Genomic DNA, 27,581 nt, shown 5'->3' with positions numbered 1-27,581 from the left:
CAAACTTAGGTTTGAACATGATTGCTGAGAGAAAAACACATTGTTCTAAGCAACTTGATTAAACCCACGTCTGCAACTGTTACCACTTCACCAAAATAAACTCAACTTCACTGCAATTAACTTTCATCGATTCAAAATAACATTCGACCAAAAAAAATCCACATAACCAAAACTTTCCTAGTTACATTTATAGATTTCATCATGTGTTTAAAACTAGAAACTTTGGGAGGGAATGACAAGCCGAGGGGCCAACTTTACCCCGTATATACATCATCCACCCCTTCCAATGAAAGCGCACGACTGTGCGCGTAGATATGTAACTACAAAAACGAACCAGAATGTACAATATGTGTATGCTATATCGAAACAACTAACAACGGAGGTCCCAAGGAGATCGAAGGTGAGGGGGACAAGTCTTCCCGGAAGCTCAGTCTAGTGTCTTCATTGTCCAACGCATAATCCTTCCTTCAACGGCACTCGAGAGTTGAGCGGCGGAAAATCATCTTCATTTTTCAGGTGGAATGCCTGATCTTCATTTTTCAAAAGGTTTGATTGTTCTTCAATCCTGAAGACACAAACAACAGGAGAGCTTTTTAGCTTTAGAAGAAAACCGTTGTGCAGGACTACTTCGAATTAACAAATCCAACTACCTTTCCTCATCGGCTCCAAAAAACTCTGCTTGATGGTCCAATTCCGGCATGGGTGCCTCCTCCCATAACTGAGGGGATGAGGATCTAGATTCGAGTTTCGCTGGCAAGTTGGAGAAACTGTTGCCATGAAATGATTTCCAAAGAGGCATGTGAGGTTGATGGTAATCTAATGTCGCAGAGTTTCCATGACCTAGAATTGGGTACTCCACTTCTGAGAGCTCTCGGCTGCATTCTTTAGGGGAGATTGACTCTTGAGGAGCTACAGTGAAGCCATAACCAAAGGCGTGTCTCTGAAATCGAAAACAAGTTCCTGGTGCCTGTTTCCTTCCCCTCCCAGGCAACCTATCCTTAAAGGGACGGTAACACTGAAAAGACTGTAAGCAGATAACCATGAGATTATGAAAACCAGGACTGTAGTCCTCTGAGAATGACTTTGTAGAAAAATAAACCCAAAAATATGAAGCTCATGAATCTAAAATTACATGAATGCAGTCTGAGAAAATGATTATATAGAAAACATAATGGCACTACCGCATTGGGGATGTAGGTTCCAGTCCCTCGGGGTTTCCTTTTTTCTCCTCTGAAAGCAGCAACGGAGATAATGGAATCATTTGCTTGGTACGCATGTACTCCCCAATCAACACCATTTATGTTAGTTTGAGAATTAATATGCTGATGGAACTGAAGGGCTTCAGACGTACCTCCCCATGGGTTCTCTTTCCATGGCTGAGGTGACAAGGGAGGACTGGGCAACAAAGGAGGTGATGTAGCAGATCCAGGGAAAAAGGGACCATATTGCAGGTTCATTCCATGACTGTCAAAATCTCCACCAAGCTCCAACAAAATGTTCAAAGCTTCAGAACCCCCAGACAACGCATTATTGTGCACATTTGTCTGACCATTGCTTCCACGCCTATCCAAAGTGTTTGCAAAAAACTTGGGCAGCTCATCTGCTATGCATTCCCCTGGTAACGAAAGAATCCAACTGAGCTTGCGAGCTCCATATTTAAAAGCACTGCATATTCGATAGAAGTTACCTGTACAAAACCCATCAATCATACTACGATAAAACTCCACAACAGCATGAGAAAGAGAGAGACAGAATGCATACTTCTGCTGACACTACGCCCAAGGTTGTTGTTCTGTTTTAGCGGATCTATTATATTAAGATGCTTCAGGGGAAAAGCTCGCAAGTTTGTCTCATGCCCCTTTGATGGAACAGAGAACATTTCCACACAATTTCTAATAAACTCTTCACTCAGCAGTAGATCATCTCTCCCATTTTCTGGTGCCTCAACTGCAGTTTTTAAGTGAGTGAGTCAGAGAGTCAGAGAGAGACAGAGCAAGAAAACATAAATAAAGCATCTAACATCACAAACAAACAATAATATCTCTTACCCACTATATCAGGCAGGGACGATTTGCATACTGGTCCATTTAAACTTATACAGTAGTTCTCCCAGTCAAATTTGCTGAAGTAATCCAAAAATCTATAAAGGACCTATAAAAATGAAAAACAATTAGGCTCTTAAACTTATCTATGTATTTGAAATAAGGACTCAAAGTTGACTTGGGAGTACTCACTGCCAGAGGGCCATCCAGTGACGAATGAAAAAAATGGAAAACATATAGGATTAATGTTTCCAAAGCATATGTTGAAATCAAACCATGATGGGCCCCAAGAATACGACTCTCATAGTAGCACCAGGCTTTTGCCAGAATAATACTCCGCTTGAACAGATGATTTTTGCCAATATAATTATCAACCTGCAAAGGAAGCAACATAAGAAATATGACCCAAAGATCAAACCTGAGTGAACTTTCAGTTATACAATATGAATCGTAGCTAATCAAAATTTGAATTGCTAATACCTGTTCAAGAAAGTGCAGTGTACTAAATCCTCCTAACTGATTGGAGGATATATCTACAACTATATTTTGTATAATGCACTTCACAAGCTTAACCTGCAACGAAAAGCTCCAAATTTTAGATAACGTAACCTCGCAAATGGAAATTGAAAATGTCTAACAAAGAAAATTATGATATCTTCATCAACCTAGGAGCGTCATCAATGAACATGAAGCACTGATGTTAAAACGCAAGAAAGTAAAAGCACTCAACAAAATGCCTGCAGATGTTGAGTTCCACAATATCCAATCATGAATATCAGGAACTTACCCTATTAATAAAGTAAAGTCAAACAAATTCAACCTGGCAAATAGAAAAGCTAAACAGTTTTTGTTGTATAAATAAAAGGGGGTGATATGCCACAGGAGAACTCCAAACCAACATAAACAGTTCTAGACAAAGTTCGGAAGAAACAATATTCGAGAGAAAATTGAGAACATTTAACAAAATAACTTTATTTTGCTAACCGGCTTATTAATATCTATTCTATTCTACACTCAGGACAAGTCCACAGTATCTGTGGAGAAAAACTTGGTCAGATATAACACATCAATCTCAACACTCCCAAACATACATTACCACAAAAAGAGATGACGAAGTTATAGGAAAGAAATCCCACAGAAGAACAAGTATTGTATGTCGATGCGAACAAAAGAAAAATGCGATAATACCTACATCAAAGACTCGAACTCTAATAATATATGGAATTATAAATGTTTTCAACTGAAGAGACTGAAGGTTCCCAACAAAATATTAAGGCATCGAGTGGGGAAGAACCTCGGCATCAATGTAATGTACATCCTTCACATGAAATGGACTAGCTTCGTTATTCTCCTCGCCTTTCATAATTGCATACACATCAGTTGCAAAGACTTCATCAATGTTTGCACTGCCAAATACCGTCATATCAATATCGCCATCAGGCAGATACGTTTTCAAAGGAACTGACCCATAAGGAAAAACCTGTGAGATAACAATACAAAAAGCGCCATCGTAACTTATAAGCAAGTCAGTGAAATGAACAAACACAGAAACAACATTATAACTTCACCGATTCCTCAGAAAAAAATGAACTCGAAAAACGATATTGCTTCACGGTTTGCACCAAGTACCAACATTTCGTTGCTAAACAGAAATCGAACAGGAAAACACGAGAAAATCCCATTCCATTTATTAAAGTCATTACCTTGAAAAACTAAATTGGACATGAGCAGATAAACCCACATCGCCATTACCACCTAATTGCACAAGAATTACACAAAACAAACACTAACCCAGATGGCAAAACAGAATTCGAAAGAAATGTAATTGGGCAGAATTGTAATTACCTGACACCCGACGTTACATGTGATGAGGTTCTGCACATATTGAATGACCTCCTTCCTCGTCTGGTGGGCCGCCAGAGTGGGCTGAATCTTTGAGACTATCTCCTGGGTTGCCTCCTCGGCTCCGGCCCAAGATTCGGTGGCTATGACGGAGGGATCGGGGTTGGTGGTCGGCAATGACGGCGAGGGCGGCGAAGGGCAGGGTCGATCCTCGCGGAAGACGACGTTGTTCGGCAGCGCCGAACAGAGGAGACGGGCCATGAGATCAACGGAGGCAAGATTGGGGGAGGAGAAGAGAGAAGGAAATGACAGGAGGAAGAGGAAGGAAACGCCGAAACGGCGCCGTTGAGGGAGTGGTTGACAGACGGTGGTCGGAGATTTGGAGGAGGAATCAGAGGGTGTGATTGGAAGGGAAGACCAGTTTCGTTTTTCGGTGGTGTGAGGAAAAACCTTTTAAAAACCCCCCCAAACCCAAACGCAAAAGCGGCAAAAATCCTCCTCTCTCTCTCTCTCTCTCTCTCTCTCTCTCCCCTCCTTCTTCTGTTTCTTTCTTAATTTTTTTTTTTTTTTTTTTTATTAAATTTTCACGAAAGACCCGTCGAATTTTCACTTTCGTTCAAGTAATATCTTTTTGCTTACACTTTCATCCTTATGGTTCCATTATATTTTCATTTAATTATGAGCACTTCTTTGTAACTCGAATCAAAGTTTTCTCCCTCATGAGTTGAGATCTTTTTCAATATCAATTTATTATCGATTTTTTAGCAATAAAAAAATTATGGGTACTTCTTATTTGAAAAATTCAACTAGACCATAGAGTTTACTCAGTTAAAAATGACTTCATCGTCATAAAATGGCATTGACACTATTTTTTTTTTGATAAATGAATGAGATTTTGCTTTAACTAATCCATAGTGTAAAAATGAGGATATCGACTAAATGCATTTAGAGGGTAGATTCACTCTAATAAATATGATATACGTCTACCTTTAATGGAATTAACACCAACTTTTATTTTAACAAACGATATCATTAACACTAAGGAAGAAATAATTGGCTTAATCTCATAATGAACTAACAATAATGTGATTCAAATTCGCATTTGGCAATAATCAAACCAAAGATTTTTTACTTATAAGGGAAGGTGGCGATAATTAAACCTAAGACTTTTTACTTGCAAGTAAAGATGAATGTCACTAAACTGTATTACTAAGTGGCAAAATTAACACCAACTTAGTTGTGCACATTGTTCTATCATGAAATAAATTAAAACACGTGCTTGAAAGGATTGAAAGACGGATTTCTTAGTTGGAGGAGGATGAAAATGTAAGGAAAACTATAGGGGCAAATAAAATATACAACAAAAGTACGAGGGCTACTAGTGAAATTTAGCGTTAATTTTGGGGATTTTCGGTCGTTGTGGGCCACACGAGGACACATGTCTGCCGCATAGCGACGCGACGCCATGCAAAGCAAGCGCGAGGCTGCGGAGGAAACGACGACGCATCAGCATGTCATCATTATTACCAAAGGAAATGCTGCGCCAGGCAGACACCGCAACACGCTGACGCAGTCAAACGACGTCGTTTCGTGTCCTGCTTACTTTTTTCAAACGTTTGGGGATCCTTATCTTACTGTTTAACTTTATTTCCTAATTTTGCATTCGTTCACTGATGCATGTATGTGTTCGAAAGGCAAAAGGTGGATGGCCCCTCGCACCGTTCTCCAAGGGTGAATGGCACTTTTGATGATGTTGGTCGGGCGAGCTCCTGCGGCTTGATGTGCTGCAGGATGAGTTCAACGTTAATTTTGAAATGTGTTTTTGTGGGGTATTTGGTATAGGTTTTGAGGCTCACAATTAAAACTAATAAAGTGCTAGAAATGTCACTATTATCTCCGTTATAAAAGATGTAAAACAGATTTGATTTAACTTAAAGATCGGATATAAATATATCTATAATTAACAAAATTCTATATTTTTATGAAAGAATAATAACGTCGTACAACTCAAATTTCAAAGATTGTCTTTTGTGGCATCCCGCTAAGCACAAGATGTGATCATTGTGTTGTGTGTGGATTTGGATGGCAATGCACATGGTTTCTTTCAACATTCAGATGTGTTGGCCATCATGACTTTTGAAAATTTCCAAATTTAAACTCACCCGATTAGAAACGCAACTACGCTTGGCTATTCTGGATAAGTATTATTTTCGGATTCTTTTTATGAAAATCTGGATGATCAATTAATCATGTTCGTTTATTGTACAAATGTTAGAAATATTTTAAATTTTTAAAATTTTAAATTAAATATAAATAGTATATAACGAAAACTGATCTCACAATATACGATGAACAGACACAATTAATTAATCTTGGGATCCCCACAAAGAGGACCCGGAGAGGATCCTTGTTCGTCAATTCTCCTTTAACCTGGCATGCATTTCCTACGCCCGCCACAGCATCCATGTCTATCTACATCAACTGTCAATTGCTCCTCTGTGGACTTGTCCACCTTTTTCCTTACCCCTTAAGATGCAAAACCAATGTTTACAAAAAAATAAATTATTGTTCAAATATAACCGCCACGTCTTCACGAAATGCAAATTTACGTAAGGCAAATTTACTCGTGTTATACTCCGTACAACTTTTTGTTAAATGCCCTAGGTCCATCAAGTATCCAGCCATAATCAGTGGCGAAACTAATAATTGTCGATAAAAAGAGCGAAACTTAACCACTGAAATGATGCCGCTTGTCTTTTTTCTTTTCTCATGTCCAAAATGACGTTGTTCTATCGTTTTGGACCTGTTTTTTTTTTTTAATTAAAAAAAGGTCACTCACAACACAACAACGGCAACAATAGCCTTCATTCAAGCATTATAAAGCATGAATACAGACATGACTACACAATACAACACGTCAATACGAACAATTGTATCATGTTGGTAAATATTTAATAATAAAAATATTTGCAACATATTTTTAAATGAGCAAAAAAAAAAAATTCAAAGAGGGATTTATGGTTTTGTTATGGTTGGGCTTTAATCCCATTTAAACCCAAGAAAAGATAGGATGTGGAATAGAATGTGGTGTCGTTTCAGTACAAAAATAAAAAACGGCAGGTCGTATTTAAAATGAACGCTCAACAAAACGGTGACGTAATAAAGATTAAAAGGGTTTTGCTAATCATCTTCTTCACGAGGCCTTCCACCAGACCGAATCATCGCCGCCGCCGCCGCCGCCGTCTACTGTCGCACAAGGAAATGGCACTAAACTGACGTTGGTATCTGGCAGAACGATCCGTCGAGATCATCGCCAAGGGAGAGGCTTCACGACTTGCAGGTTTTCTGACGAGGGCAAAGAGGCGGACCGTCGCTCATGGGCTTCATTTCCGACAAGGGGAGGGCCCCCCCTCCCTGTCCCTATGTAACTTCGCCTATGGCCATAACACTACACCACATAGTGGTAGTGGTGTTCGTGAAGCATCAACCCTAACACCACTGTCCCTGGCATAAGACAAATTTACTCTCCGGATCTTACAATTCAGAGCTCAAACACTAGAAAATTCAAACCATTCAAATTAAATTCGACTGACCCCATTAACTCAATTTATTAGCCCACCACACAAACACAAGGGCTCCAATTTCGCTTTGCCACACATTAAGACCCTGGATTCCCTAACTCTTAGGCTCCGGACACTAAAGTCGAGAGAATCCAAATTCCGTAGCATAAACTACATCACCTGGAAGTATGATGGTCAGCAAATTCGGCTTGAATGCTTAGCAAACTTACAGTAAGGACAAAGCAAAACAACTGATGTTAACAACAACAACAACAACAACAACAAAGCCTTTTCCCACTAAGTGGGGTCGGCTATATGAATCCTAGAACGCCATTGCGCTCGGTTTTGTGTCATGTCCTCCGTTAGATCCAAGTACTCTAAGTCTTTTCTTAGAGTCTCTTCCAAAGTTTTCCTAGGTCTTCCTCTACCCCTTCGGCCCTGAACCTCTGTCCCGTAGTCACATCTTCGAACCGGAGCGTCAGTCGGCCTTCTTTGCACATGTCCAAATCACCGGAGCCGATTTTCTCTCATCTTTCCTACAATTTCGGCTACTCCTACTTTACCTCGGATATCCTCATTCCCAATCTTATCCTTTCTCGTGTGCCCACACATCCCACGAAGCATCCTCATCTCCGCTACACCCATTTTGTGTACGTGTTGATGCTTCACCGCCCAACATTCTGTGTCATACAACATCGCTGGCCTTATTGCCGTCCTATAAAATTTTCCCTTGAGCTTCAGTGGCCTACGACGGTCACACAACACGCCGGATGCACTCTTACACTTCATCCATCCAGCTTGTATTCTATGGTTGAGATCTCCATCTAATTCTCCGTTCTCTTGCAAGATAGATCCTAGGTAGCGAAAACGATCGCTTTTTGTGATCTTCGCTAGATTGCTCCGGTCATTAGTGTGGATAAGTATATAAATGGATAGAGATAGGAAAGCAAACACAAGATGTACGTGGTTCACCCAGATTGGCTACGTCCACGGAATAGAAGAGTTTTCATTAATTGTGAAGGGTTTACACAAGTACATAGGTTCAAGCTCTCCTTTAGTGAGTACAAGTGAATGATTTAGTACAAATGACATTAGGAAATATTGTGGGAGAATGATCTCGTAATCACGAAACTTCTAAGTATCGGAGTGTGGTGTCGTCTTGACTTGCCTTTTCTGTCTCATAGGTAGATGTGGCATCTTCTCTGGAAGTACTCTTCCTCCATCCAGGGTGGTATCTTTAACTGGTGGAGATGCACAAGGTAATGTATCAATTTCACTTGAAGCTTACTTGTAGTTTCAGGCTTGGTCAAGCGCGATACAAACCATGTAGTAGGAGTCCCCCAAGTCGCCGAGCTAGGGGGTCTGCTGAAAGAGGTGACAGACAAGGTAAGCAATCAAAGCTCCGACTGATTGTTCACCTTCTCCCCATCTTGCAGCAGCATGAAGGATAAAGAGAAGAAAAATGAGAAGAGATGATATGGGATACTTTTGCTTTTGAAGAAGTAACTTTCCACAGGCTTATTCTTGAACTGAGCTGGAGGGTTTTCTGGTTTCCTCCAGAGTATAAGGCCGACTGAAGAATTTGAGGGTCAAAACAAGTCCATCAAATCTAGAGTACGTTCCACCCTGCTGATATGGGATACTTTTGCTTTTGACAGAGTAATGGATGTATCGGCACGTGTGCTGATACGCTTGTCTCCACATGCTTCCTTGTATCCTTCACACTTGCCCTATCTGTTCCTCAAGCAGATGCGGAATCTTCCCTGGAAACATAAGATGTTGAAGATGAGTACTCGAGAGCAATGCCAGGTAAGTAATCAGGTAAGGGGTTCCAGGCAGTCAGTTCCTGGCTGGAAGCTTGATTCCAAGTGCTGACTGATTGCTCTCTTTCTCCTTGTCTTGCAGGTAAAAACAAGGCCAAAGGAAAAGACAGGGAAAAAGCATGATATGGGATACTCTTGCTTTTAACCCTGATGATATGAGATATTCTTGCTCTAGTATAGCTTGTTTGCAGAGGTATTATCGGGGGGAAAGAAAGCTGAATATTTCGAAAGGCTTCGTTGGGAGTGCCCTCTCAGATATGATGAAGGGTTGAGCATTTTTGCAGGTCTGCCTGTCCGTTGGGGATGGAGGTCGAAATATATAGGAGTCTCCCTAACAACAAGTAGTAATGCTATTCCTTTACCCTGCTTGGTCATAGCACGGTAGTGGGAGCTGCCAATTTCACATGTTTTAACTCTGTCAGAGCACTTTGAAAAAGTGGTATGTGGTATCTGGCTCTCGAGATTCGGAGAACGATGCCTCTTCGATTTTTGAGAAAGCAATCATGCTGGGGGTCTGGCTCTCGAGATTCGGAGAGCAGTGTCTCTTCGATTTTTGAGGAAGTAATCATGTTGGAAGTCTGGCTCTCGAGATTCGGGGGGCGGTGCCTCTTCGATTTTGGAGCAAGCAATCCTGTTGGGAGTGTTGTCTCGAATGTGAGTAAAGGTTGGGCATGTTTGCTAGTCTACCTTGCCACGAAGCACAAAGGTTGACACACAGGGACTTTCCAATTATCCAGCAATGATACTGTTCCTTTACCCTCTCTTCGCTTTTGAGAAAGTAGTCATGTTGGGAGTCTGGCTCTCGAGATTCGGAGGACGGTGCCTCTTCGATTTTGGAGCAAGCAATCTTGTTGGGAGTGTTTTCTCGAATGTGAGTAAAGGTTGGGCATGTTTGCTAGTCTACCTTGCCACGAAGCACAGAGGTTGACACACAGGGACTTTCCAATTATCCAGCAGTGGTACTGTTCCTTTACCCTTGTGGGTAATAATATGGTAGCTAGACCTTCAAAATTTATGTGTCTAAACTTTGTTAGTGCTGTTTCTTTGCTATTCTTTTACCTTTCTTGGTCAGAGCGATGTAGTGGGAGCTGCAAGCTTCACGTGCTCAACTTTGGCAGAGAACTTTGGCAAAGTTATCTGTGGTACCCATGAGCTATTGTTGCGTGTGGGAAGTGGGTGATTGAACAGTAAGATTCATGTGCTTTCTACTTCACCAGAAGTCTTCGACAGAATGCCCATAATTTCTGCAAAGCTGAGTGTGCGTGTGACAGGTGCTGACAAGGCTAGAAAAGTAGGTGCCTCTTCGATTTCTGAGATCGGCCCTCGTGGTCTCTGAGCAGCCCAGCTTTGGAGAAAGCAAGCGCCTCTTCGATTGATTCGGAGAACGATGCCTCATCGATTTTTGAGAAAGCAATCATGCTGGGGGTCTGGCTCTCGAAGATTCTGGGAGCAGTGTCTCTTCGATTTTTGAGAAAGTAATCATGTTGGGAGTCTGGCTCTCGAGATTCGGAGGGCGGTGCCTCTTCAATTTTGGAGCAAGCAATCTTGTTGGGAGTGTTTTCTCGAATGTGAGTAAAAGTTGGGCATGTTTGCTAGTCTACCTTGCCACGAAGCACAGAGGTTGACACACAGGGACTTTCCAATTATCCAGCAGTGGTACTGTTCCTTTACCCTTGTGGGTAATAATATGGTAGCTAGACCTTCAAAATTTATGGGTCTAAACTTTGTTAGTGCTGTTTCTTTGCTATTCTTTTACCCTTCTTGGTCAGAACGATGTAGTGGGAGCTGCAAGCTTCACGTGCTCAACTTTGGCAGAGAACTTTGGCAAAGTTATCTGTGGTACCCATGAGCTATTGTTGCGTGTGGGAAGTGGGTGATTGAACAGTTAGATTCATGTGTTTTCTACTTCCCCAGAAGTCTTCGACAGAATGCCCATAATTTCCGCAAAGCTGAGTGTGCATGTGACAGGTGCTGACAAGGCTGGAAAAGTAGGTGCTTCTTCGATTTCTGAGATCAGCCCTCGTGGTCTCTGGGGAGCCCAGCTTTTGAGAAAGCGAGCGCTTCTTCGATTTCTGAGGTCGGCCTTCGTGGTCTTTGAGCAGCCCAACTTTTGAGAAAGCAAACGCCTCTTCGATTTCTGAGATCAACCCTCGTGATCTCTAAGCAGCCCAGCTTTTGAGAAAGCAAACGCCTCTTCGATTTCTGAGCAGGCGCCTCTTCGATTTCTGAAGCTCCGTCGAGTGCAGATTTTTATAGGGGCTGGCATTAAGTTCCAAAGCACACTTGAATCTCCACCAGTAGAAGCTTCATTCTTGCACTTCTAAGATCTTGATTTGTCCGACCTCTTCTCTCTTCAACACCTTTGAAAATGTCTGGCCCCTCCGACCGTCGTTTTGACTTGAACCTTGTTGAAGAGGCAGCCCCGCCTTCTCCAGACAACATATGGCGCCCATCCTTCGTCTCCCCTACTGGTCCTCTTACCGTTGGGGATTCCGTGATGAAGAATGATATGACCGCTGCGGTGGTGGCCAGGAACCTTCTCACTCCTAAAGATAACAGACTACTTTCCAAACGGTCTGATGAGTTAGCTGTTAAGGATTCGCTGGCTCTCAGTGTTCAGTGTGCGGGTTCTGTGTCTAATATGGCCCAACGCCTATTTGCTCGAACCCGCCAAGTTGAATCATTGGCGGCTGAAGTGATGAGTCTCAAACAGGAGATTAGAGGGCTCAAGCATGAGAATAAACAGTTGCACCGGCTCGCACATGACTATGCTACAAACATGAAGAGGAAGCTTGACCAGATGAAGGAAACTGATGGTCAGGTTTTACTTGATCATCAGAGATTTGTGGGTTTGTTCCAAAGACATTTATTGCCTTCGTCTTCTGGGGCTGTACCGCGTAATGAAGCTCCGAATGATCAACCTCTGATGCCTCCTCCTTCTAGGGTTCTGTCCAGTACTGAGGCTCCAAATGATCCCCCTCCGGTGCCTTCTCTTTCTGGGGCTCTACCGACTGCTGAGACTTCTCCTAAGCAACCTTTGTGAAGGCTCCCTCTTGTGTGTTTATTTTGACTCATGTATATGTACATATTTGTAGCTTATCGGGGATATCAATAAATAAGCTTTCCTTCATTTCAACGTATTGTGTTAAATACACCAAAGCCTTCTTCGCTAAGTTCTTTGAATTTTCTTTTGTTGAAGCTTGTATGTTGAAGCTTTCTGAGTGGAGCATGTAGGTTGGGGTAGTGTTCTCTTAATTTCCCGAGTGAGGAAAACTTCTCGGTTGGAGACTTAGAAAATCCAAGTCACTGGGTGGGATCGGCTATATGAATCTTAGAACGCCATTGTGCTCGATCCTGTGTCATGTCCTTCGTTAGATCCAAGTACTCTAAGTCTTTTCTTAGAGTCTCTTCCAAAGTTTTCCTAGGTCTTCCTCTACCCCTTCGGCCCTGAACCTTTGTCCCATAGTCGCATCTTCTAATCGGAGCGTCAGTAGGCCTTCTTTGCACATGTCCAAACCACCGTAACCGATTTTCTCTCATCTTTCCTTCAATTTCGGCTACTCCTACTTTACCCCGGATATCCTCATTCCTAATCTTATCCTTTCTCGTGTGCCCACACATCCAACGAAGCATCCTCATCTCCGCTACACCCATTTTGTGTACGTGTTGATGTTTCACCGCCCAACATTCTGTGCCATACAGCATCGCCGGCCTTATTGCCGTCCTATAAAATTTTCCCTTGAGCTTCAGTGGCATACGGCGGTCACACAACACGCCGGATGCACTCTTCCACTTCATCCATCCAGCTTGTATTCTATGGTTGAGATCTCCATCTAATTCTCCGTTCTTTTGCAAGATAGATCCTAGGTAACGAAAACGGTCGCTCTTTGGTATTTCTTGATCTCCGATCCTCACCCCTAACTCGTTTTGGCCTCCATTTGCACTGAACTTGCATTCCATATATTCTGTCTTTGATCGGCTTAGGCGAAGACCTTTAGATTCCAACACTTCTCTCCAAAGGTTAAGCTTTGCATTTACCCCTTCCTGAGTTTCATCTATCAACACTATATCGTCTGCAAAAAGCATGCACCAAGGAATATCATCTTGAATATGTCCTGTTAACTCATCCATTACCAACGCAAAAAGGTAAGGACTTAAGGATGAGCCTTGATGTAATCCTACAGTTATGGGAAAGCTTTCGGTTTGTCCTTCATGAGTTCTTACGGCAGTCTTTGCTCCTTCATACATATCCTTTATAGCTTGGATATATGCTACTCGTACTCCTTTCTTCTCTAAAATCCTCCAAAGAATGTCTCTTGGGACCCTATCATACGCTTTTTCCAAATCTATAAAGACCATGTGTAAATCCTTTTTCCCATCTCTATATCTTTCCATCAATCTTCGTAAGAGATAGATTGCCTCCATGGTTGAGCGCCCTGGCATGAATCCGAATTGGTTGTCCGAAACCCGTGTCTCTTGCCTCAATCTATGCTCAATGACTCTCTCCCAGAGCTTCATTGTATGACTCATTAGCTTAATACCCCTATAGTTCATGCAATTTTGTACGTCGCCCTTATTCTTGTAGATAGGCACCAAAGTGCTCGTTCGCCACTCATTTGGCATCTTCTTTGTTTTCAAAATCCTATTGAAAAGGTCAGTGAGCCATGTTATACCTGTCTCTCCCAAAAGTTTCCACACTTCGATTGGTATATTGTCTGGGCCTATTGCTTTTTTATGCTTCATCTTCTTCAAAGCTACAACCACTTCTTCCTTCCGGATTCGACGATAAAAAGAGTAGTTTCTACACTCTTCTGAGTTACTCAACTCCCCTAAAGAAGCACTCATTTCATGTCCTTCATTGAAAAGATTATGAAAATAACCTCTCCATCTGTCTTTAACCGCGTTCTCTGTAGCAAGAACATTTCCATCCTCATCCTTGATGCACCTCACTTGGTTTAGGTCCCTTGTCTTCTTTTCCCTTGCTCTAGATAGTTTATAGATATCCAACTCTCCTTCTTTGGTATCTAGTCGTTTATACATATCGTCGTAAGCCGCTAACTTAGCTTCTCTGACAGCTTTCTTCGCCTCTTGCTTCGCTTTTCTATACCTTTCACCATTTTCATCGGTCCTCTCCTTGTATAAGGCTTTACAACATTCCTTCTTAGCCTTCACCTTTGTTTGTACCTCCTCATTCCACCACCAAGATTCCTTTTGGTGTGGGGCAAAGCCCTTGGACTCTCCTAATACCTCTTTTGCTACTTTTCGGATACAACTAGCCATGGAATCCCACATTTGGCTAGCTTCCCCCTCTCTATCCCACACCCATTGGGTGATTACCTTCTCTTTGAAAATGACTTGTTTTTCTTCTTTTAGATTCCACCATCTAGTCCTTGGGCACTTCCAAGTCTTGTTCTTTTGTCTTACTCTTTTGATATGTACATCCATCACCAACAAGTGATGTTGATTAGCCACACTCTCTCCAGGTATAACTTTGCAATCCTTACAAGTTATACGATCCCCTTTCCTCATTAGAAGAAAATCTATTTGTGTTTTTGACGACCCACTCTTGTAGGTGATCACATGTTCTTCCCTCTTCTTAAAGAAGGTGTTGGCTAAGAAGAGATCATATGCCATTGCAAAATCCAAGATAGCTTCCCCATCCTCGTTTCTCTCCCCAAAACCATGGCCACCATGAAAACCTCCATAGTTGCCTGTCTCCCTGCCCACGTGTCCATTTAAATCTCCTCCTATAAATAACTTCTCCGTCTGAGCAATTCCTTGCACCAAGTCTCCAAGATCTTCCCAAAATTTCTCCTTCGAACTCGTATCCAACCCTACTTGAGGTGCGTACGCACTAATCACATTGATAAGTTCTTGTCCTATTACAATCTTGATTGCCATGATTCTATCTCCTACCCTCTTGACATCTACAACATCTTGTACCAAGGTCTTGTCCACGATGATGCCAACACCGTTTCTCGTTCTATTTGTGCCCGAATACCAAAGTTTAAACCCTGAGTTTTCTAGATCCTTTGCCTTACTACCAACCCACTTAGTTTCTTGTAGGCACATAATATTTATCCTTCTCCTCACCATAACTTCCACTACTTCCATAGATTTTCCCGTTAAGGTTCCTATATTCCACGTTCCTAAACGCATTTTGCTCTCTTGAACTCTACCCTTCTGTCCTAGCTTCTTCACCCTCCCCCGTCTAATAGGATCAAAGTACTTCTTTTGTGTGTCCCGGGTAAAGTTGATAGGAGCATATGCTCCCAAACAACTTTGAGTGGAGTCGTTCGAAAAGAAGTTTCTATGGCCCCCTTGCTCATTTAACACTGCATCCGGGTGCCGATGGAGATACAGGACCATTACCATTCGGAGCTGTAAAAACGATTAGGAAATAGGACCATTACCATTCGGAGCCAACGAGGGCTGATCTTCAGAGATACCCAGAGATAAAAACTAGCGTAACAAAATCTTCAGAGATAAAATTCTAAGTGAAAACCAACAAAAGTTGATGAAAGTTAATACGAATATGAAAGTGTAAAGACTCTGGTTTTGAATCTCCGGCTGCCCTTTGTAAATACCTTCCCGCAACATGATAAGTACGACATATAAGACTGAAGCACTATATGATATTACACATAAGTCACAACGGAGTCAAAGACGCATTCAAAGATAAAATGGAAATAAAGCGAGGTAGCAGCCAAAATTAAAAGTCTCAATGCACATCCTCAAAGCAATTGAGCAACATATGTGATGCCTTTTCATGGACGAGCAGCTGGCGCTCCAGCACCAACAGGGCGTGGACCCTGACCAGGAGCACCAGGTGCACCAGGCCTAGGTGTATCCTCCTGAAATGCATAAATCGAAATTGAAAGGTTTATTAAAAGACAGTGAATGATGAAAGCAAATGTACAAACTAAAAAATTACGGCAAAATGTGAACCAAATATATCAAATGTTGCTTCCGGGTAGCAACTATCTAGCCAAAAAGGTGAAATGCTAACATTGGGGAGAGGGGATGCAGCTGAACTAGACAGATAGGGTGCTTTTATAAGTACCACACTTCAATCCTAATATCGGCAAATAAAAACCTTTAATTAAAGAATGAAAGCAACAGCTGGATTCGAAAATCAGACGGAGGTATAAAAACTTTAGCAGGGGAAACTCCTAGCCAGTAAATGTTATTGAGATATTACTACGATACTACATACAATTTTGAAGTTAAACAAAAAATTGTTTAGCATGAGTCTTCAAGCTCCTAAATGCCACTAGTAATGGAAGTACACGGATCATTTAACCAAATAATAAGTCTAAAGTTTAGCTACCAAATATGTGTGTCCTAAAGGCAAAGGAAATAGAGTCTTCACAGTTGGGTGCATCCGAACCTCTTTTAACCAAATTCAAAATGGCATTAGCTCCTTTGCTCTTAAACTTGTTAAGTTTGTATGGATGGACCCTCGTCAACTTAGGTGGAATGTATAATGAAATAATTTCAAACACGAAATCCCAACAAACATAAGTATTGAACAAACACAAAACATACAGCTTACGTGAAAGCATACGGCACACTGAACCATAAGCCAAATTGCATAGAAGCATAAACTAAAACAAAATAAAAGATAAAGATATATGGGGATGAAGTTTAAAGCATACCCGGCGCCTGTAACGCTGAGGGGGTTCACGGTTCCTCCTGTTCTCGCGAGACCGAACCCTCACAACGTGGGAGTGGATGGCACAAGAAACGCAGTATTGCATCTTAGCATACAGCTTAGGAAGAGTGTAACCTTCAAATCAAACAGCATTCCCAGTAAAACATTATCAGCAGTCATCAGAAATCAAATACTAAAATAACACCGAAAACAAAACGAAGAAACATTTACGGAATTAAACAGAAAGGGAAAGGATTATTACCATCGTAAACACAAGCCTCCTGAACATCCCTAACTGCAGCCTGCTCAACAATGTTCCTCACCAGAAACCTCTTGATAGCTTTGTCCTTTTTAACACAAACCCAATAAATTAATCATAAAACTAATTCAAAACCAGAACCCACTTAAAAATAATCCAAAAACTAATTAGAAACTCAGAACCCACTTCGAATTTCAAATCTTTCACCTCCAAAGATTTAAACTTTAATAAAAATACAAAAAGGGATAATGAGGTAAAAGCACACCTTGGGGCAGCATTTCCCGCAGTTGGAGCAGCGGATGAACTTCACGTGGCCGCGGCCGTGCTTGTTCCGGCCGCCATTTCTTCTCTTGAAAGTCTGCAAACAGAGAGAGACTAAGAATTCTAATTTGAATGGTAAGTAAAATATTACTCGTTAATCGTGTAATTTGGGGATGGAGATATGGGGGAGAGAAGATTTACCATGGTTGCTGTTTTGCCTTCAGGGAAGTGAAACCCTAAGCCGCCCTCTCGATCTGAGCTTCTTCTCCTTCTGCTGCCAAATGCTTCGGCGGCCTCTTAAGGTAGGAGGGTATATATTTGTGTCCGCTTTCTTTTACTAGGGTTTTGCGGGCTTATGATCCATTCGGGCCGGGCCCGTTAATTCATTTTCTCTCTTTTTATTTGTTTCAAAACTAAAAATAAATTATTGCTTCCTTGTTGTTTTCATTTTTTTTCCCCAACACTCCTAAAATATGAGAAATGTTTCATTGTGATCGGAACACGTGTTTTTATATAAGTAGTGAAAATTTTTACTTTTTAAGTTATTAACTTTTTAACACATATATCCCACCATTTGTATAATGACATGTGGTGTACCACTCTATGTACCGGTCACACTGAAAAATCTCTCCTAAAATATGGAATGACAGCTATCTTTTTGTACCATGGTGATTACATTTTGTATTGACATACTAGCTCGTTTGCTAATGCTTTTAAAATGATTGTAAAATGTTTTTAAAACTAATTCTTGATAAAAATACAACCGAGTCTTGAAAAATCACTTAAATGCTTTTAAAACTCAAAAACATTTTGCTACTACCGTAAGTACTTTTAGAATCCAAAAAACTTTTTCTCTGAAAGTGTTTTAAGTCATTTAAAACAATTCCTGACTTAAAACCACTCCCAAACAAGCCCTACATGTGCTGGAGCCATATCAAATTTGATATAGAATGATACATATCAAATTTACAGTCAAACAACATAAACACCGTACATTCCCCGACACCATGGCATGAGAAAGCATCTAATCACAATTATGCCTTCATTGCTCCAGGAAATTGCTTTTGTTTTCTCATACTGGTACAAGTGCGATTATGTTTTTGTTTTCTCAACTACATTTAGAGGGCTAACCTCATGAAATCTGCAGACCAAATACTGTGGTTCAGCAATTTTCACTAATACAACTAAAATTTGGGTTACAACACAAAATTTTCGGTATAAATCCGATTTGCCAAACCCGTTTCAGACAAAGTTAATAACCAAAACTGCTATATAAAGTAAGAAAAATAAGACATTTCTTTGACCTGAAGCTTCCTTCTACAACGGAAATTATAAACCCACAATGCCACAGATAGAAACCCCTCTCCAGCAACATCTTCATCGCCGGAACAGTTTTTCCGCCACTAAATTTGATCTACTGCAAATGAACTCAGGGATCACACAGGCGTTTAAGCTTGTAGGTCCTTGTTCTTCCATACAGGAATTTTAGGATCGTTCCCATTTCCATTTTCCACACCTAATAACTGAGCACCTTCACTTTCTCTCGTCTGCAACCATGGGGAGGATAGGTAGTATTAGCCAATGAATCGGCACAAATTTGGGCCAAGTTAATATTTCAGATAAAGGATATGGGAATTATATAGAGAACGTGTGAATGAGATATGAAAAATTGGGACGCACCAGGGGTAACTGTTGGGATACTTCATTAGCCTTCCGCTGGCTCTCGAGAGTGCAATAATAAGAATAGAGCACCATCCCGACTATAGCAATCAATATCCCCAAAATGTTGCGCCAGCTAAATGGGTCACGAAGTAGAATGTAGCCAAATGCCAAAACAAGGCATGTTTTCAGATGTCCAAGGACCTGATAGGTTACTGCAGACGTCTTTCCAATAACCAAAAATGTACTGAAGTTTACGGAGACAGATATCAGGCAGGACAGAACAATGAAGAACTGCAACATAGACAATATCACGGTAAATGAAGGATATAGAAATGTTGGAAAGGGGTCTGGGGAGGCAGCACTGGGGAAATATTGAATACTCACCAGCACTTGAGGGGTATATGCAAATGAGAAAACATTTTGATTAGTCAAAAGTCCATCTAGAAATGGACCAATGACAAACAACGTTATTGCCTGATAGGGGCAAGATTGGTACAGAAGTTGGGTTGATGAAACTTTGAACTTCTTCTGGATGGTATTGGTCATCTGAAATAGCTGTTAAGGTCTAAAACAATAAACACTACGATAATGCCATACAGTAATCAGTAAATAATGCAGATCTTATTGATATGATTTCTTTTTTTTTTATCAAAAGCGGTTTGCTTAAACATTAAACGTGTACAATGCATCTAATGAAATAGAAAAGCTCAGTTCAATTTAGGATACAATCTGAGCAACACAGGTTGTTAAAACTGCCAGCAGGGACAAAAAAGAACCCAGAGCATTGAGTTGAAGATCCGTCACTGTTGCAACCCCAACTCCCAAAAGAAGGATGGAGAGTGAAAACTGGACACTTCGACTGTCATAAGGTAAAGAGTGTCAGAACAAGTATGCAGTTGTATCAGTTGAAAATTCAACGAAATCGTGCATCGAAACTTAATATAATGACTCAGGTAAATAGTGAAAGCAAATATAACATCCTATATACAAAATTTCCGGGTTTAATTCAAACTAGATTGAACTACAAACAAATTCATCCCACAACCGATCTATGATAAACACTGACCTGAATTTCTTCTTAAAGAAAAGGGTCTCCAGAAGAACAGTACAAGGGATGATTGCCAGTTTTGTCATCTGATAAAGAAAATTTCTTCAGAAATTGATAATTTACATTAAAACTGCTGAAACAGTAACAGATTTTAAAATGAAAATGTAATATCGTTTGGCAAAGAAGTAAATAATCATAGCACGAACAGGATCACATACAGTACAACATTAAAAATGCATGTCTCAAGTTGATGAAGGCAGCCAAAACTAACAAGAACTTTACCTGGTAAAAACCAACGGAATTGAAACCCAAGCTAAGATTCAGAAGGCCAATAGAGATTCCATTAAGAATTCCAAATCCCATTACAGAACTAGCATCAAAAGGCTTGTGTTCAAAAAATTTCATCCATAACGCTACGTGAAGCGAACAAAATGTGACTAGAAGATGCCAGCTTGTCAAAGTTGTGGCTGCATATCCCATATTGTGATTTAGTATATTAATTAACATTGACAAGGCGATAGTACAATATCATGATCATTAGCATGATGTTAAGCTAAAGAAACTACATAATTACAAGAAACAAAGCAAATACATATGATACTCAAAAAAAGAGAATACATATGAGTTAAAGATCATTAGCATGATCTTTGTAATACATAATTTTTTAATGAATCACCTTAGAGAATACACAGAAGTATTCTCAAAAAAAGCAAACGAAATGAGAATACATATGATACTCAAATCTTTCGTATTTCCCTCTGTGGTTATCATAAATTAGCTCTACATTCATGAATCATGACCAACCATCTTTTCGGTTTCCATCAAAGTAAACCACATTCAAGCTTTTAAGATGCACCAGCCGAATTAACTAGAAAATCTTTTGCCAACATTATATGTATTGAAGCAACCAAATTCTACCGACATTTATCATTTAACACTATCTTAAAACCAAAAAAATGTGCCATAGAAGGAATTCCAACCACCCAAACAAAGCAGAAAACCAATATATACATATGCCAAATTTCATATCAAACAGGTGCATCAAATTTCATATCAAACAGGTGCATTACTCACCAAAAGTGAAACCAAGTGTGCTAATAAGCGCCTTGTTGCAAATCACGATTGACACCGACGACACCACCGACAAACTCAGAGCCCCAATGGTTCCCAGCTGGAACTTCGGGCTCTCTCCCATCTTCCACATTCTTTCCCTCAATTCAAAGCCCAAACCTTTACACGGATCTAGCATATCCCAGAAAGAAATATCCAACCAATTTCAATCAATTTCCAGTAAAAATCACAAAACAGACATACCATAAATGCCCACATTCAAAATTCGTACCTCATTATCCGAAATTTCAGATTTTTCAGGCGCAAAGCAGCTCAGAACTGCAGCAACAACAATGGCAAACACACACAATTACAAATCGCCACCGACACTGGCTCCAATTTTCGATTATGAAACTCTAGATCTGCTTCTTACTAAGAAACACCAAATCAACAGAGAAAGCGAGAAAAGGAGGGAGAGAGAAATAACGTACGGAAACGAAGATGCGGAAGCTGGAATCGGCAAAGGACGGTCAAATCAAATCAATCAAACACCGATCACTGAGATTGCAAAGAATCGAGTGTGGCATTGATGGCGGGCATCATCAGCATGTGTTCTTCGTTTAATTCTTGTGAAAATTCGAAAAAAAAAATTGGAAAATTGGGAAAATGAAATGAATTTTTATTTTATTTTTGGGGGGTTTTTTGTTGATTTTTTATTTTTTGATTCCGATTTCCGGGGGAGGGTGGCCTCTAATAACGCCACATCAGCATGTGTCGATTTTTTTTGGAAAACTTAACGAAATATTCTTGATCCTGTTCACATTTAACGTTAATAATATTTTTACTCTAAAAAATCATTTTTCGTATTATTCACTTACAATAACTTTTTACCCTTTTGTTAAAACTCTGAATTTTTGATCATTTTTCATTATATTTTTTTTATTGTTTGGGGACCCATTTCATGCTAATTGTTAGGGGTGGGCAAACAAGTATAGGAACCGCAGTTCGGGACGGGTACATGCCGGTTCCTATTTTGTAAAAACAAAAATGGGGCGGGGCAGGCTTTTGAAATTTTCAGTTCGGACTGGTTCCTGAAGTATAAGAACCCTGGGTACCCGGACTGGCCTATTTGTAGTTAGAATGGACGGATGAGATTGAAGAAATCATCTCTCCATCCAATCTGAATCGTTGGTTTTAGGTTTGCTAGTCCTCAAACCTATCGAACTTAAATATCACTCTCACTCTGTCGATCGAGTCTCTCTCGCCGTCTCCAGTGCGTCGTCCCCTTCCCTCCACCACCCCGACAGCACGACGACCCAGATGACCACCATATTCTCGATTTGTCACCTCTTTCTCGCCGTCTCTATTTGACATCCCAAAGACCCAGACTTATAGAACCCAGCCACCCCGCCACCCATCTTTTTGATTTGTTACCTCTCATTCGTCGTCTCGAGTGCGTCGTCCCCTCTCTTCATTGAGGAGGCGGGATTCAGATCCTGCAGGTTTACTCCAAGGAGATTAGAAAGCACATGCTCGACACCATCAAGTCCAGGAACGCCGTTGCTTCTGCTGCTCCAAAACGGCCCCATAAAGTCCGAGACTGCGAGCTCTGCGGTGGAATGTACCGATGCTACTGCCAGTGAGGATGCTAAGGCCGAAGAGTACTGATCTCTCCATATGTGTTAGGTCACTCTTAGCTTCGTATTAGGGCTTTCATATCGAGATTTGTTCATATTTATCATGGATTTCTTGTGATGCCTATATACTTAATGACCTGCTAAATATTTACACTTTGTTAATTTGGCTATGCGCTTCAACTTTTTGTGGATTATATTATCTGGGTTTCTGTTGTGAGTATTGATTTACTGAGTCTCAATCTGCTTTGTTCGGAGATGTTTATGCTGAAGAATTTATAAGGAAGTGGGTGCATTTGGAATTGGAAATTTTTCGAAATCTTTCCTCTTGCATTATCTGGGTTTCTTATTGCATAATATGCTACATTGGTGAATCTGTGCAAATTCCAGTTTTTTTTTTCAAAAAAAAAAAAAAAAACAAACAAACAAAACCAAGGACCCGTGGACCCTACCCGAACCAGCCTATTTCAATCGGGCCAGGTAAGGTCCAGTTCCTATGTAAGAAAATGTAATCCCCGACTCGCCCATGCCCGTCTCCTTTACACTCGGGTCTGGTTCGATCCCTTCAAATTTGGGTCCGGCCCGGCCTGTGCCCACCACTACTAATTGTTTCTATTGGATAAGCCCTTGGTTTTCAAAAGTCAAGGACTAGAATCCCAGCGTAAGCGATTTGTTTGTTTTAAACTTTTTTAGGGTTTAGGGGATCGCACATGCTTTAAGCTTGTAGGTCATTGTTCTTCCATACTTGTATTTTAGGATCGCACAGGCTTTAAGCTTGTAGGTCATTGTTCTTCCATAATGGTATTTTAGGACCGTTCCCACTTTCATTTTCCACACCTAATAACCGAGCACCTTTACTTTCTCTCGTCTGCAACCATGGGGAAGATAAGTAGTATTAGCCAAAGGGACATAGGTCAAAATATATCATGTTTTAATACAAAAATCGTCTTCAACATAAGGCTAGACCAAAGGGCTTGTGAGCCTTATCGGGCCATAATTCCATCTACTAGGCCAGCGGGTTGGCCAAAAAGAGCCAGCCAGCCCGTTTGCACCAGCCCAAACCTAGGCTAGCAGACGTCATGTTATTGTTGAATTCGATTTTTTTTTTAGACAAAATTTAAAAAAAATTCTAATTTTTTTCCTATAAATACCTAAGCCATTTCTATACAATTTCTCACATCATTTCATAATTTCATACTATCTTACATCATTTTATTCAATTCTTCACCAAATTTTCACATCCTTTTCATTATATAAAGATAAGAGAACCATAGCTTTATTCATTTAGCGACAAGTGACACTCAAAATATATCTGAAAATCTTATTTTAATATGATAGTTTAATTCAATTAGACATATTAATTCAATTAAAATAATAAATTATTAAGTGGGCTAAAAAATAGCCCCCTTCGATTAGAGATGAGTTTTTTTTCTTAAACGGGCTATGTTTTGGCTTATGATCATTTGACTCACTTGGTTGGAGATGATATAAAATATAGTTTGACACTGTTCATTAAAAAAATAATTTCTTACAAGGCTATAGAGTTAAACATGATCCTTTGATCTCTTTTAGGTTTGAGATAATCTCATGGTGGGAAGTGGCCGAGTCCCACCCATTATTTCGTTTTCGTGCTTCGATTTGGGTAGTGCATGTGATATGTTCTGTCACTGTCCATCCCTCACACATCTATTTGGGCAGTGCATGTTAACTTATTAAAGGCAATAAATTAAAATTTTATATTCTAGTTCATTATACATTGTACGATAAAAAATTATTTTATTTAAAATTAAACATAAATAATACTGATCGCACACGTATGATGAACAGGTAAAATATAAGGATCCCTATAATTTCATAAAGAAAATATAGAGAGATCCGCATAAGGGAGGGTGGCCTCTAATTACGCCTTCACCACCATGTGTCTCTTTTGTATGGTTGGAGAAGCATGGGGCCCATTTGCTGCGACTTGTCTCAGTAGAGCGATTTCTTACCAAATTCTGTGATATTTAATTTGGTTACTTGCCACGCTTTTTTGGTAGTTGTAGGAAAGAATAAGAGCTCCTATGTCTGAATTCCTACCGACATGGCATCAACAACCAAAAACTAGACCAAAGACCGAAACAAAAAAAATTTCTAAAGCCTCCACAGATGTTGACTTGCGCGTGGAAATCTTTGTGGGATAAGGAACATATCTGAATCTCTTCTACCAATTCATCTAATCAATCCATTCGAGCTCTTGAAATTTGATTCAACGTCTAAAAACAGGTGGTCATTTTAAAAGTTATAATAACTTTAGTCGTTGCATCAAATTTCAAATGTCTGAATGGGATGATTAGGTGGATTTGGTGGAAGGGATCCGGATGATCCCTTTCTATCTTTGTGAGCCTTGTCTATTTAATGAATTCTTATCTTCTTCGGAAAAAAGTTCACACTTGGAAATGCTCGACTCAAATAATTTCTCATCATATGCTTTTATTAAGATTTACTTGTAGTTCCGTTTTTTTAGAGCCTTTTTTAAGTACTCAAAACCCCAAAACTTTTTTCGAGGTTCCTATCGATCAAAGAATTGAGAATTCGTAGTTTGGTTGGCAGGGGACTTGGTTGTTCAAGAGCTTTCATTCAAATAAATGAGTTATAATCCTTCTAAACCGTATAATTTTCGTAGTATGGCACAACACTCTGTGGAAAACATGAGGCGGGAGAGCGTCAAAGCATGTAAAATAAAAATAAGAGTTATGGGATTAAATCTCATATTGCAAGAAATCCAAGAATCTCTGGGGCACTAGCACGGATTTCTGGAATTATTTTTTGCTCCAAGATTGGAAGAATCAATCTTATATCTTGCCTATTAGCTACATTGAGTACAAATGTGGAAAAGAAAATAGAATTTTATTTGCGTGCATAGCTCACCATGATTAAAAAAGATCTTTCGCATACACATGAACATGTCCAAAAATGCTAGTATTTATAATAGTAAGATAGGAGCGAATAAACACATTTACGTTGCTTTCGAAGATTAAACTTCAAACTATGAGCTACCAACTCACAAAAAGGAACGCCAAAAGCATGAGCTACAAAATAAGAGACTGAGTGCGTTACTCGGTGCATTTACGCCATGCGAATAAGAAAACAACACACTTCATATTAATATACTGTTATTTTTCAAGTATAAACTGTTATTGATACGTCAAAATAATCTTAGTGTACTTTTTCTAATTAAGAACAAAAATACAAGAAGATAAGAATATATGATGTGTTGTGCAACCTAGTGTTAGTGTCACATAGAGATGTATGATGAAGCTGTGAACACAGAAAATTCCTGAAACGAAAGAGACAAGAACAACGTGCACAAACAAATATTTGTATTTTTGATGATTTTGGTTTACAATCTCTCTCTATTTTGATCATCTGATTCGATCTCCGTAAGGTGTTGATTTGTGGGATGTGCGATTGATCCAAGGGCCGTCGAGGCTTGATCTTGGACGAACGAGGATGAACGGATCTTCAAGGGCTTTTGGGCTTGATTTTGAAGAATGGTGATTGACGGATCTTCAAGGGGTTTTGGGCTTGATCTTGAAGAACAGTGATGAACGGATTTCCGAGGGCTTTTGGGCTTGAACTCGAAGAACAGTGACGAACGGATCTTCGAGAGCTTTTGGGCTTGAACGGATCTTCAAGGGCCTTTGGGCTTGATCTCGAAGAACAGTGATGAACGGATCTTCAAGGGCTTTTGGGCTTGATCTTGAAGAACGGTTGGATGTGTGGATTTGTCGACGTTGTTGATCCAAATGGCCGTTGGGGCTTGATCTTGGATTAACGGATGATGAACGATGGTGCTTTCTTCAAGGGCCGTCGGGGCTCGATCTTGAATTGGTGGATGGTTGATCCAAGGGCCGTCGGGGCTTGATCTTGGAAGAACGAAGAACATTTTCTTCAAGGGCCGTCGGGGCTTGATCTTGAATTGGTGGATGATTGTTGATCCAAAGGGCCGTTGGGGCTTGATCTTGGAAGAACGATGAACGAAGAATGAAGAATGCTTTCTTCAAGGGCCGTCGGGGCTTGATCTTGAAGGTGGATGATTGTTGATCCAAGGGCCGTCGAGGCTTGATCTTGGAAGAACGATGAATGAAGAACGAAGAACACTTTCTTGATTCTTCGGGAACCTGGATGCTTGAGAGTTTTGGAGTTTCAGAGCTTCAGAGCTTCAGAGCTTCAAGGTGTAATATGAATTGGTCCCTTTAAATGAATGAAATGGGCTTGTATTTATAGAATTTTCCAATGCCTAATTTTGAATATAATATCCCAGATGAAATAAGTCGTTTCTGCCAGATGTTGACACGTGTCCTATTTGATGACTTTTCCAACTCATTTCAATTTTCGTTGAGTCACACGCTACGTGTAAAATTTATGTAATACATGAGCGTTGACACTTTGATTTATCGGTCAACATTTATTTAAGAAATTTCGATGTCTACATAAGCAAAAAGCATGCAGCCAAGTAAGATCAATAAAAAAAATGAGAGTCGAAAAGCTACCTGGCTTAAATAGTTGTTAGTTTGCTTTTTACTATTGTGGTGCGTTACATTATGAGTGTAACAATTTTTTGGGATTATTCAACTTAGGTAAGTTTGAAGTGACCTAATCTTTCATCTAGATCTGTATTAGATACATTCATATAAAGAGAAATGGACATATAAAATCATAATTTTCAACGTGTTGCAGTATAAATTCAGAGAGAAGAGGTCG

The 27,581-nt window shown here is 40.2% G+C and overlaps 3 protein-coding genes and 1 long non-coding RNA gene across 10 annotated transcripts; all 4 read right to left on the bottom strand.

Moving 5' to 3' along the window:
* Nucleotides 1–163: 163 nt before the first annotated feature.
* Nucleotides 164–4,415, bottom strand: LOC103422646 (uncharacterized). 6 transcript variants are annotated; one of them, XR_011573203.1, is made up of 10 exons: nt 3,888–4,351; nt 3,337–3,522; nt 2,523–2,615; nt 2,235–2,417; nt 2,049–2,151; nt 1,762–1,947; nt 1,352–1,687; nt 1,182–1,230; nt 651–1,024; nt 164–565 (listed from the first exon to the last, which is right to left on the bottom strand). XR_011573203.1 is itself a non-coding variant. In XM_070808198.1 (10 exons), exons 3-10 carry the CDS (start codon nt 3,463–3,465, stop codon nt 442–444), a joined length of 1,698 nt encoding a protein of 565 aa, XP_070664299.1. In that variant the 5' UTR covers nt 3,466–3,522; nt 3,746–3,797; nt 3,888–4,309; the 3' UTR covers nt 164–441. The 6 variants fall into 6 exon arrangements, 4 of the variants coding, with proteins under 4 accessions (XP_070664299.1, XP_028943961.1, XP_028943962.1 ...); XM_070808198.1 differs by adding an exon at nt 3,746–3,797 and having other exon boundaries at nt 1,182–1,687; nt 3,888–4,309; XR_011573204.1 differs by lacking the exon at nt 1,182–1,230 and having other exon boundaries at nt 3,888–4,413.
* A 2,483-nt stretch (nt 4,416–6,898) lies between these two features.
* LOC139189180 (uncharacterized) lies at nt 6,899–15,696 on the bottom strand. The gene is made up of 3 exons (XR_011572826.1): nt 15,681–15,696; nt 7,478–7,624; nt 6,899–7,388 (listed from the first exon to the last, which is right to left on the bottom strand). It is a non-coding gene; the product is annotated as an uncharacterized lncRNA (long non-coding RNA).
* A 127-nt stretch (nt 15,697–15,823) lies between these two features.
* LOC103447273 (small ribosomal subunit protein eS26x-like) lies at nt 15,824–17,834 on the bottom strand. The gene is made up of 5 exons (XM_008386449.4): nt 17,643–17,834; nt 17,446–17,538; nt 17,184–17,268; nt 16,926–17,056; nt 15,824–16,121 (listed from the first exon to the last, which is right to left on the bottom strand). The coding sequence occupies exons 1-5, from the start codon at nt 17,643–17,645 to the stop codon at nt 16,035–16,037; spliced, it is 399 nt and encodes a 132-aa protein (XP_008384671.1). The 5' UTR covers nt 17,646–17,834; the 3' UTR covers nt 15,824–16,034.
* A 632-nt stretch (nt 17,835–18,466) lies between these two features.
* LOC103447272 (UDP-xylose transporter 3) lies at nt 18,467–21,967 on the bottom strand. Of its 2 annotated transcripts, none has more exons than XM_008386448.4 (9): nt 21,693–21,967; nt 21,494–21,540; nt 21,226–21,393; nt 20,434–20,618; nt 20,170–20,237; nt 19,830–19,962; nt 19,488–19,649; nt 19,122–19,394; nt 18,467–18,988 (listed from the first exon to the last, which is right to left on the bottom strand). In XM_008386448.4, the coding sequence occupies exons 3-9, from the start codon at nt 21,353–21,355 to the stop codon at nt 18,890–18,892; spliced, it is 1,050 nt and encodes a 349-aa protein (XP_008384670.1). In that variant the 5' UTR covers nt 21,356–21,393; nt 21,494–21,540; nt 21,693–21,967; the 3' UTR covers nt 18,467–18,889. The 2 variants fall into 2 exon arrangements, with proteins under 2 accessions (XP_008384670.1, XP_070663689.1); XM_070807588.1 differs by having other exon boundaries at nt 21,494–21,541; nt 21,689–21,786.
* Nucleotides 21,968–27,581: the final 5,614 nt, after the last annotated feature.

Source organism: Malus domestica, chromosome 11, assembly GCF_042453785.1.
Source record: "Malus domestica chromosome 11, GDT2T_hap1".
Taxonomy (NCBI): domain Eukaryota; kingdom Viridiplantae; phylum Streptophyta; class Magnoliopsida; order Rosales; family Rosaceae; genus Malus; species Malus domestica.
Note: the sequence above shows the minus strand (reverse complement) of the source record. Positions and strands in the feature narration are given on the sequence as shown.

Excerpts from the sequence above, each read along its gene's own strand:
- LOC103447273 (XM_008386449.4), bottom strand. Across the intron at positions 17,269-17,445 it reads GCGGGAAATGCTGCCCCAAG|GACAAAGCTATCAAGAGGTT; the intron begins GTGTGCTTTTAC and ends TGTGTTAAAAAG. Across the intron at positions 16,122-16,925 it reads CTCAGCGTTACAGGCGCCGG|GAGGATACACCTAGGCCTGG; the intron begins GTATGCTTTAAA and ends TATGCATTTCAG.
- LOC103422646 (XM_029088128.2), bottom strand. The coding sequence starts at position 4,145 with ATGGCCCGTCTCCTCTGTTCGGCGCTGCCGAACAACGTCGTCTTCCGC. Across the intron at positions 2,418-2,522 it reads CACTGCACTTTCTTGAACAG|GTTGATAATTATATTGGCAA; the intron begins GTATTAGCAATT and ends CTTCCTTTGCAG. Across the intron at positions 1,688-1,761 it reads TGGGCGTAGTGTCAGCAGAA|GTAACTTCTATCGAATATGC; the intron begins GTATGCATTCTG and ends GGTTTTGTACAG.
- LOC103447272 (XM_008386448.4), bottom strand. The coding sequence starts at position 21,355 with ATGTGGAAGATGGGAGAGAGCCCGAAGTTCCAGCTGGGAACCATTGGG. Across the intron at positions 20,238-20,433 it reads ATTCCGTTGGTTTTTACCAG|ATGACAAAACTGGCAATCAT; the intron begins GTAAAGTTCTTG and ends TTTCTTTATCAG. Across the intron at positions 18,989-19,121 it reads TATCCCAACAGTTACCCCTG|ACGAGAGAAAGTGAAGGTGC; the intron begins GTGCGTCCCAAT and ends CCATGGTTGCAG.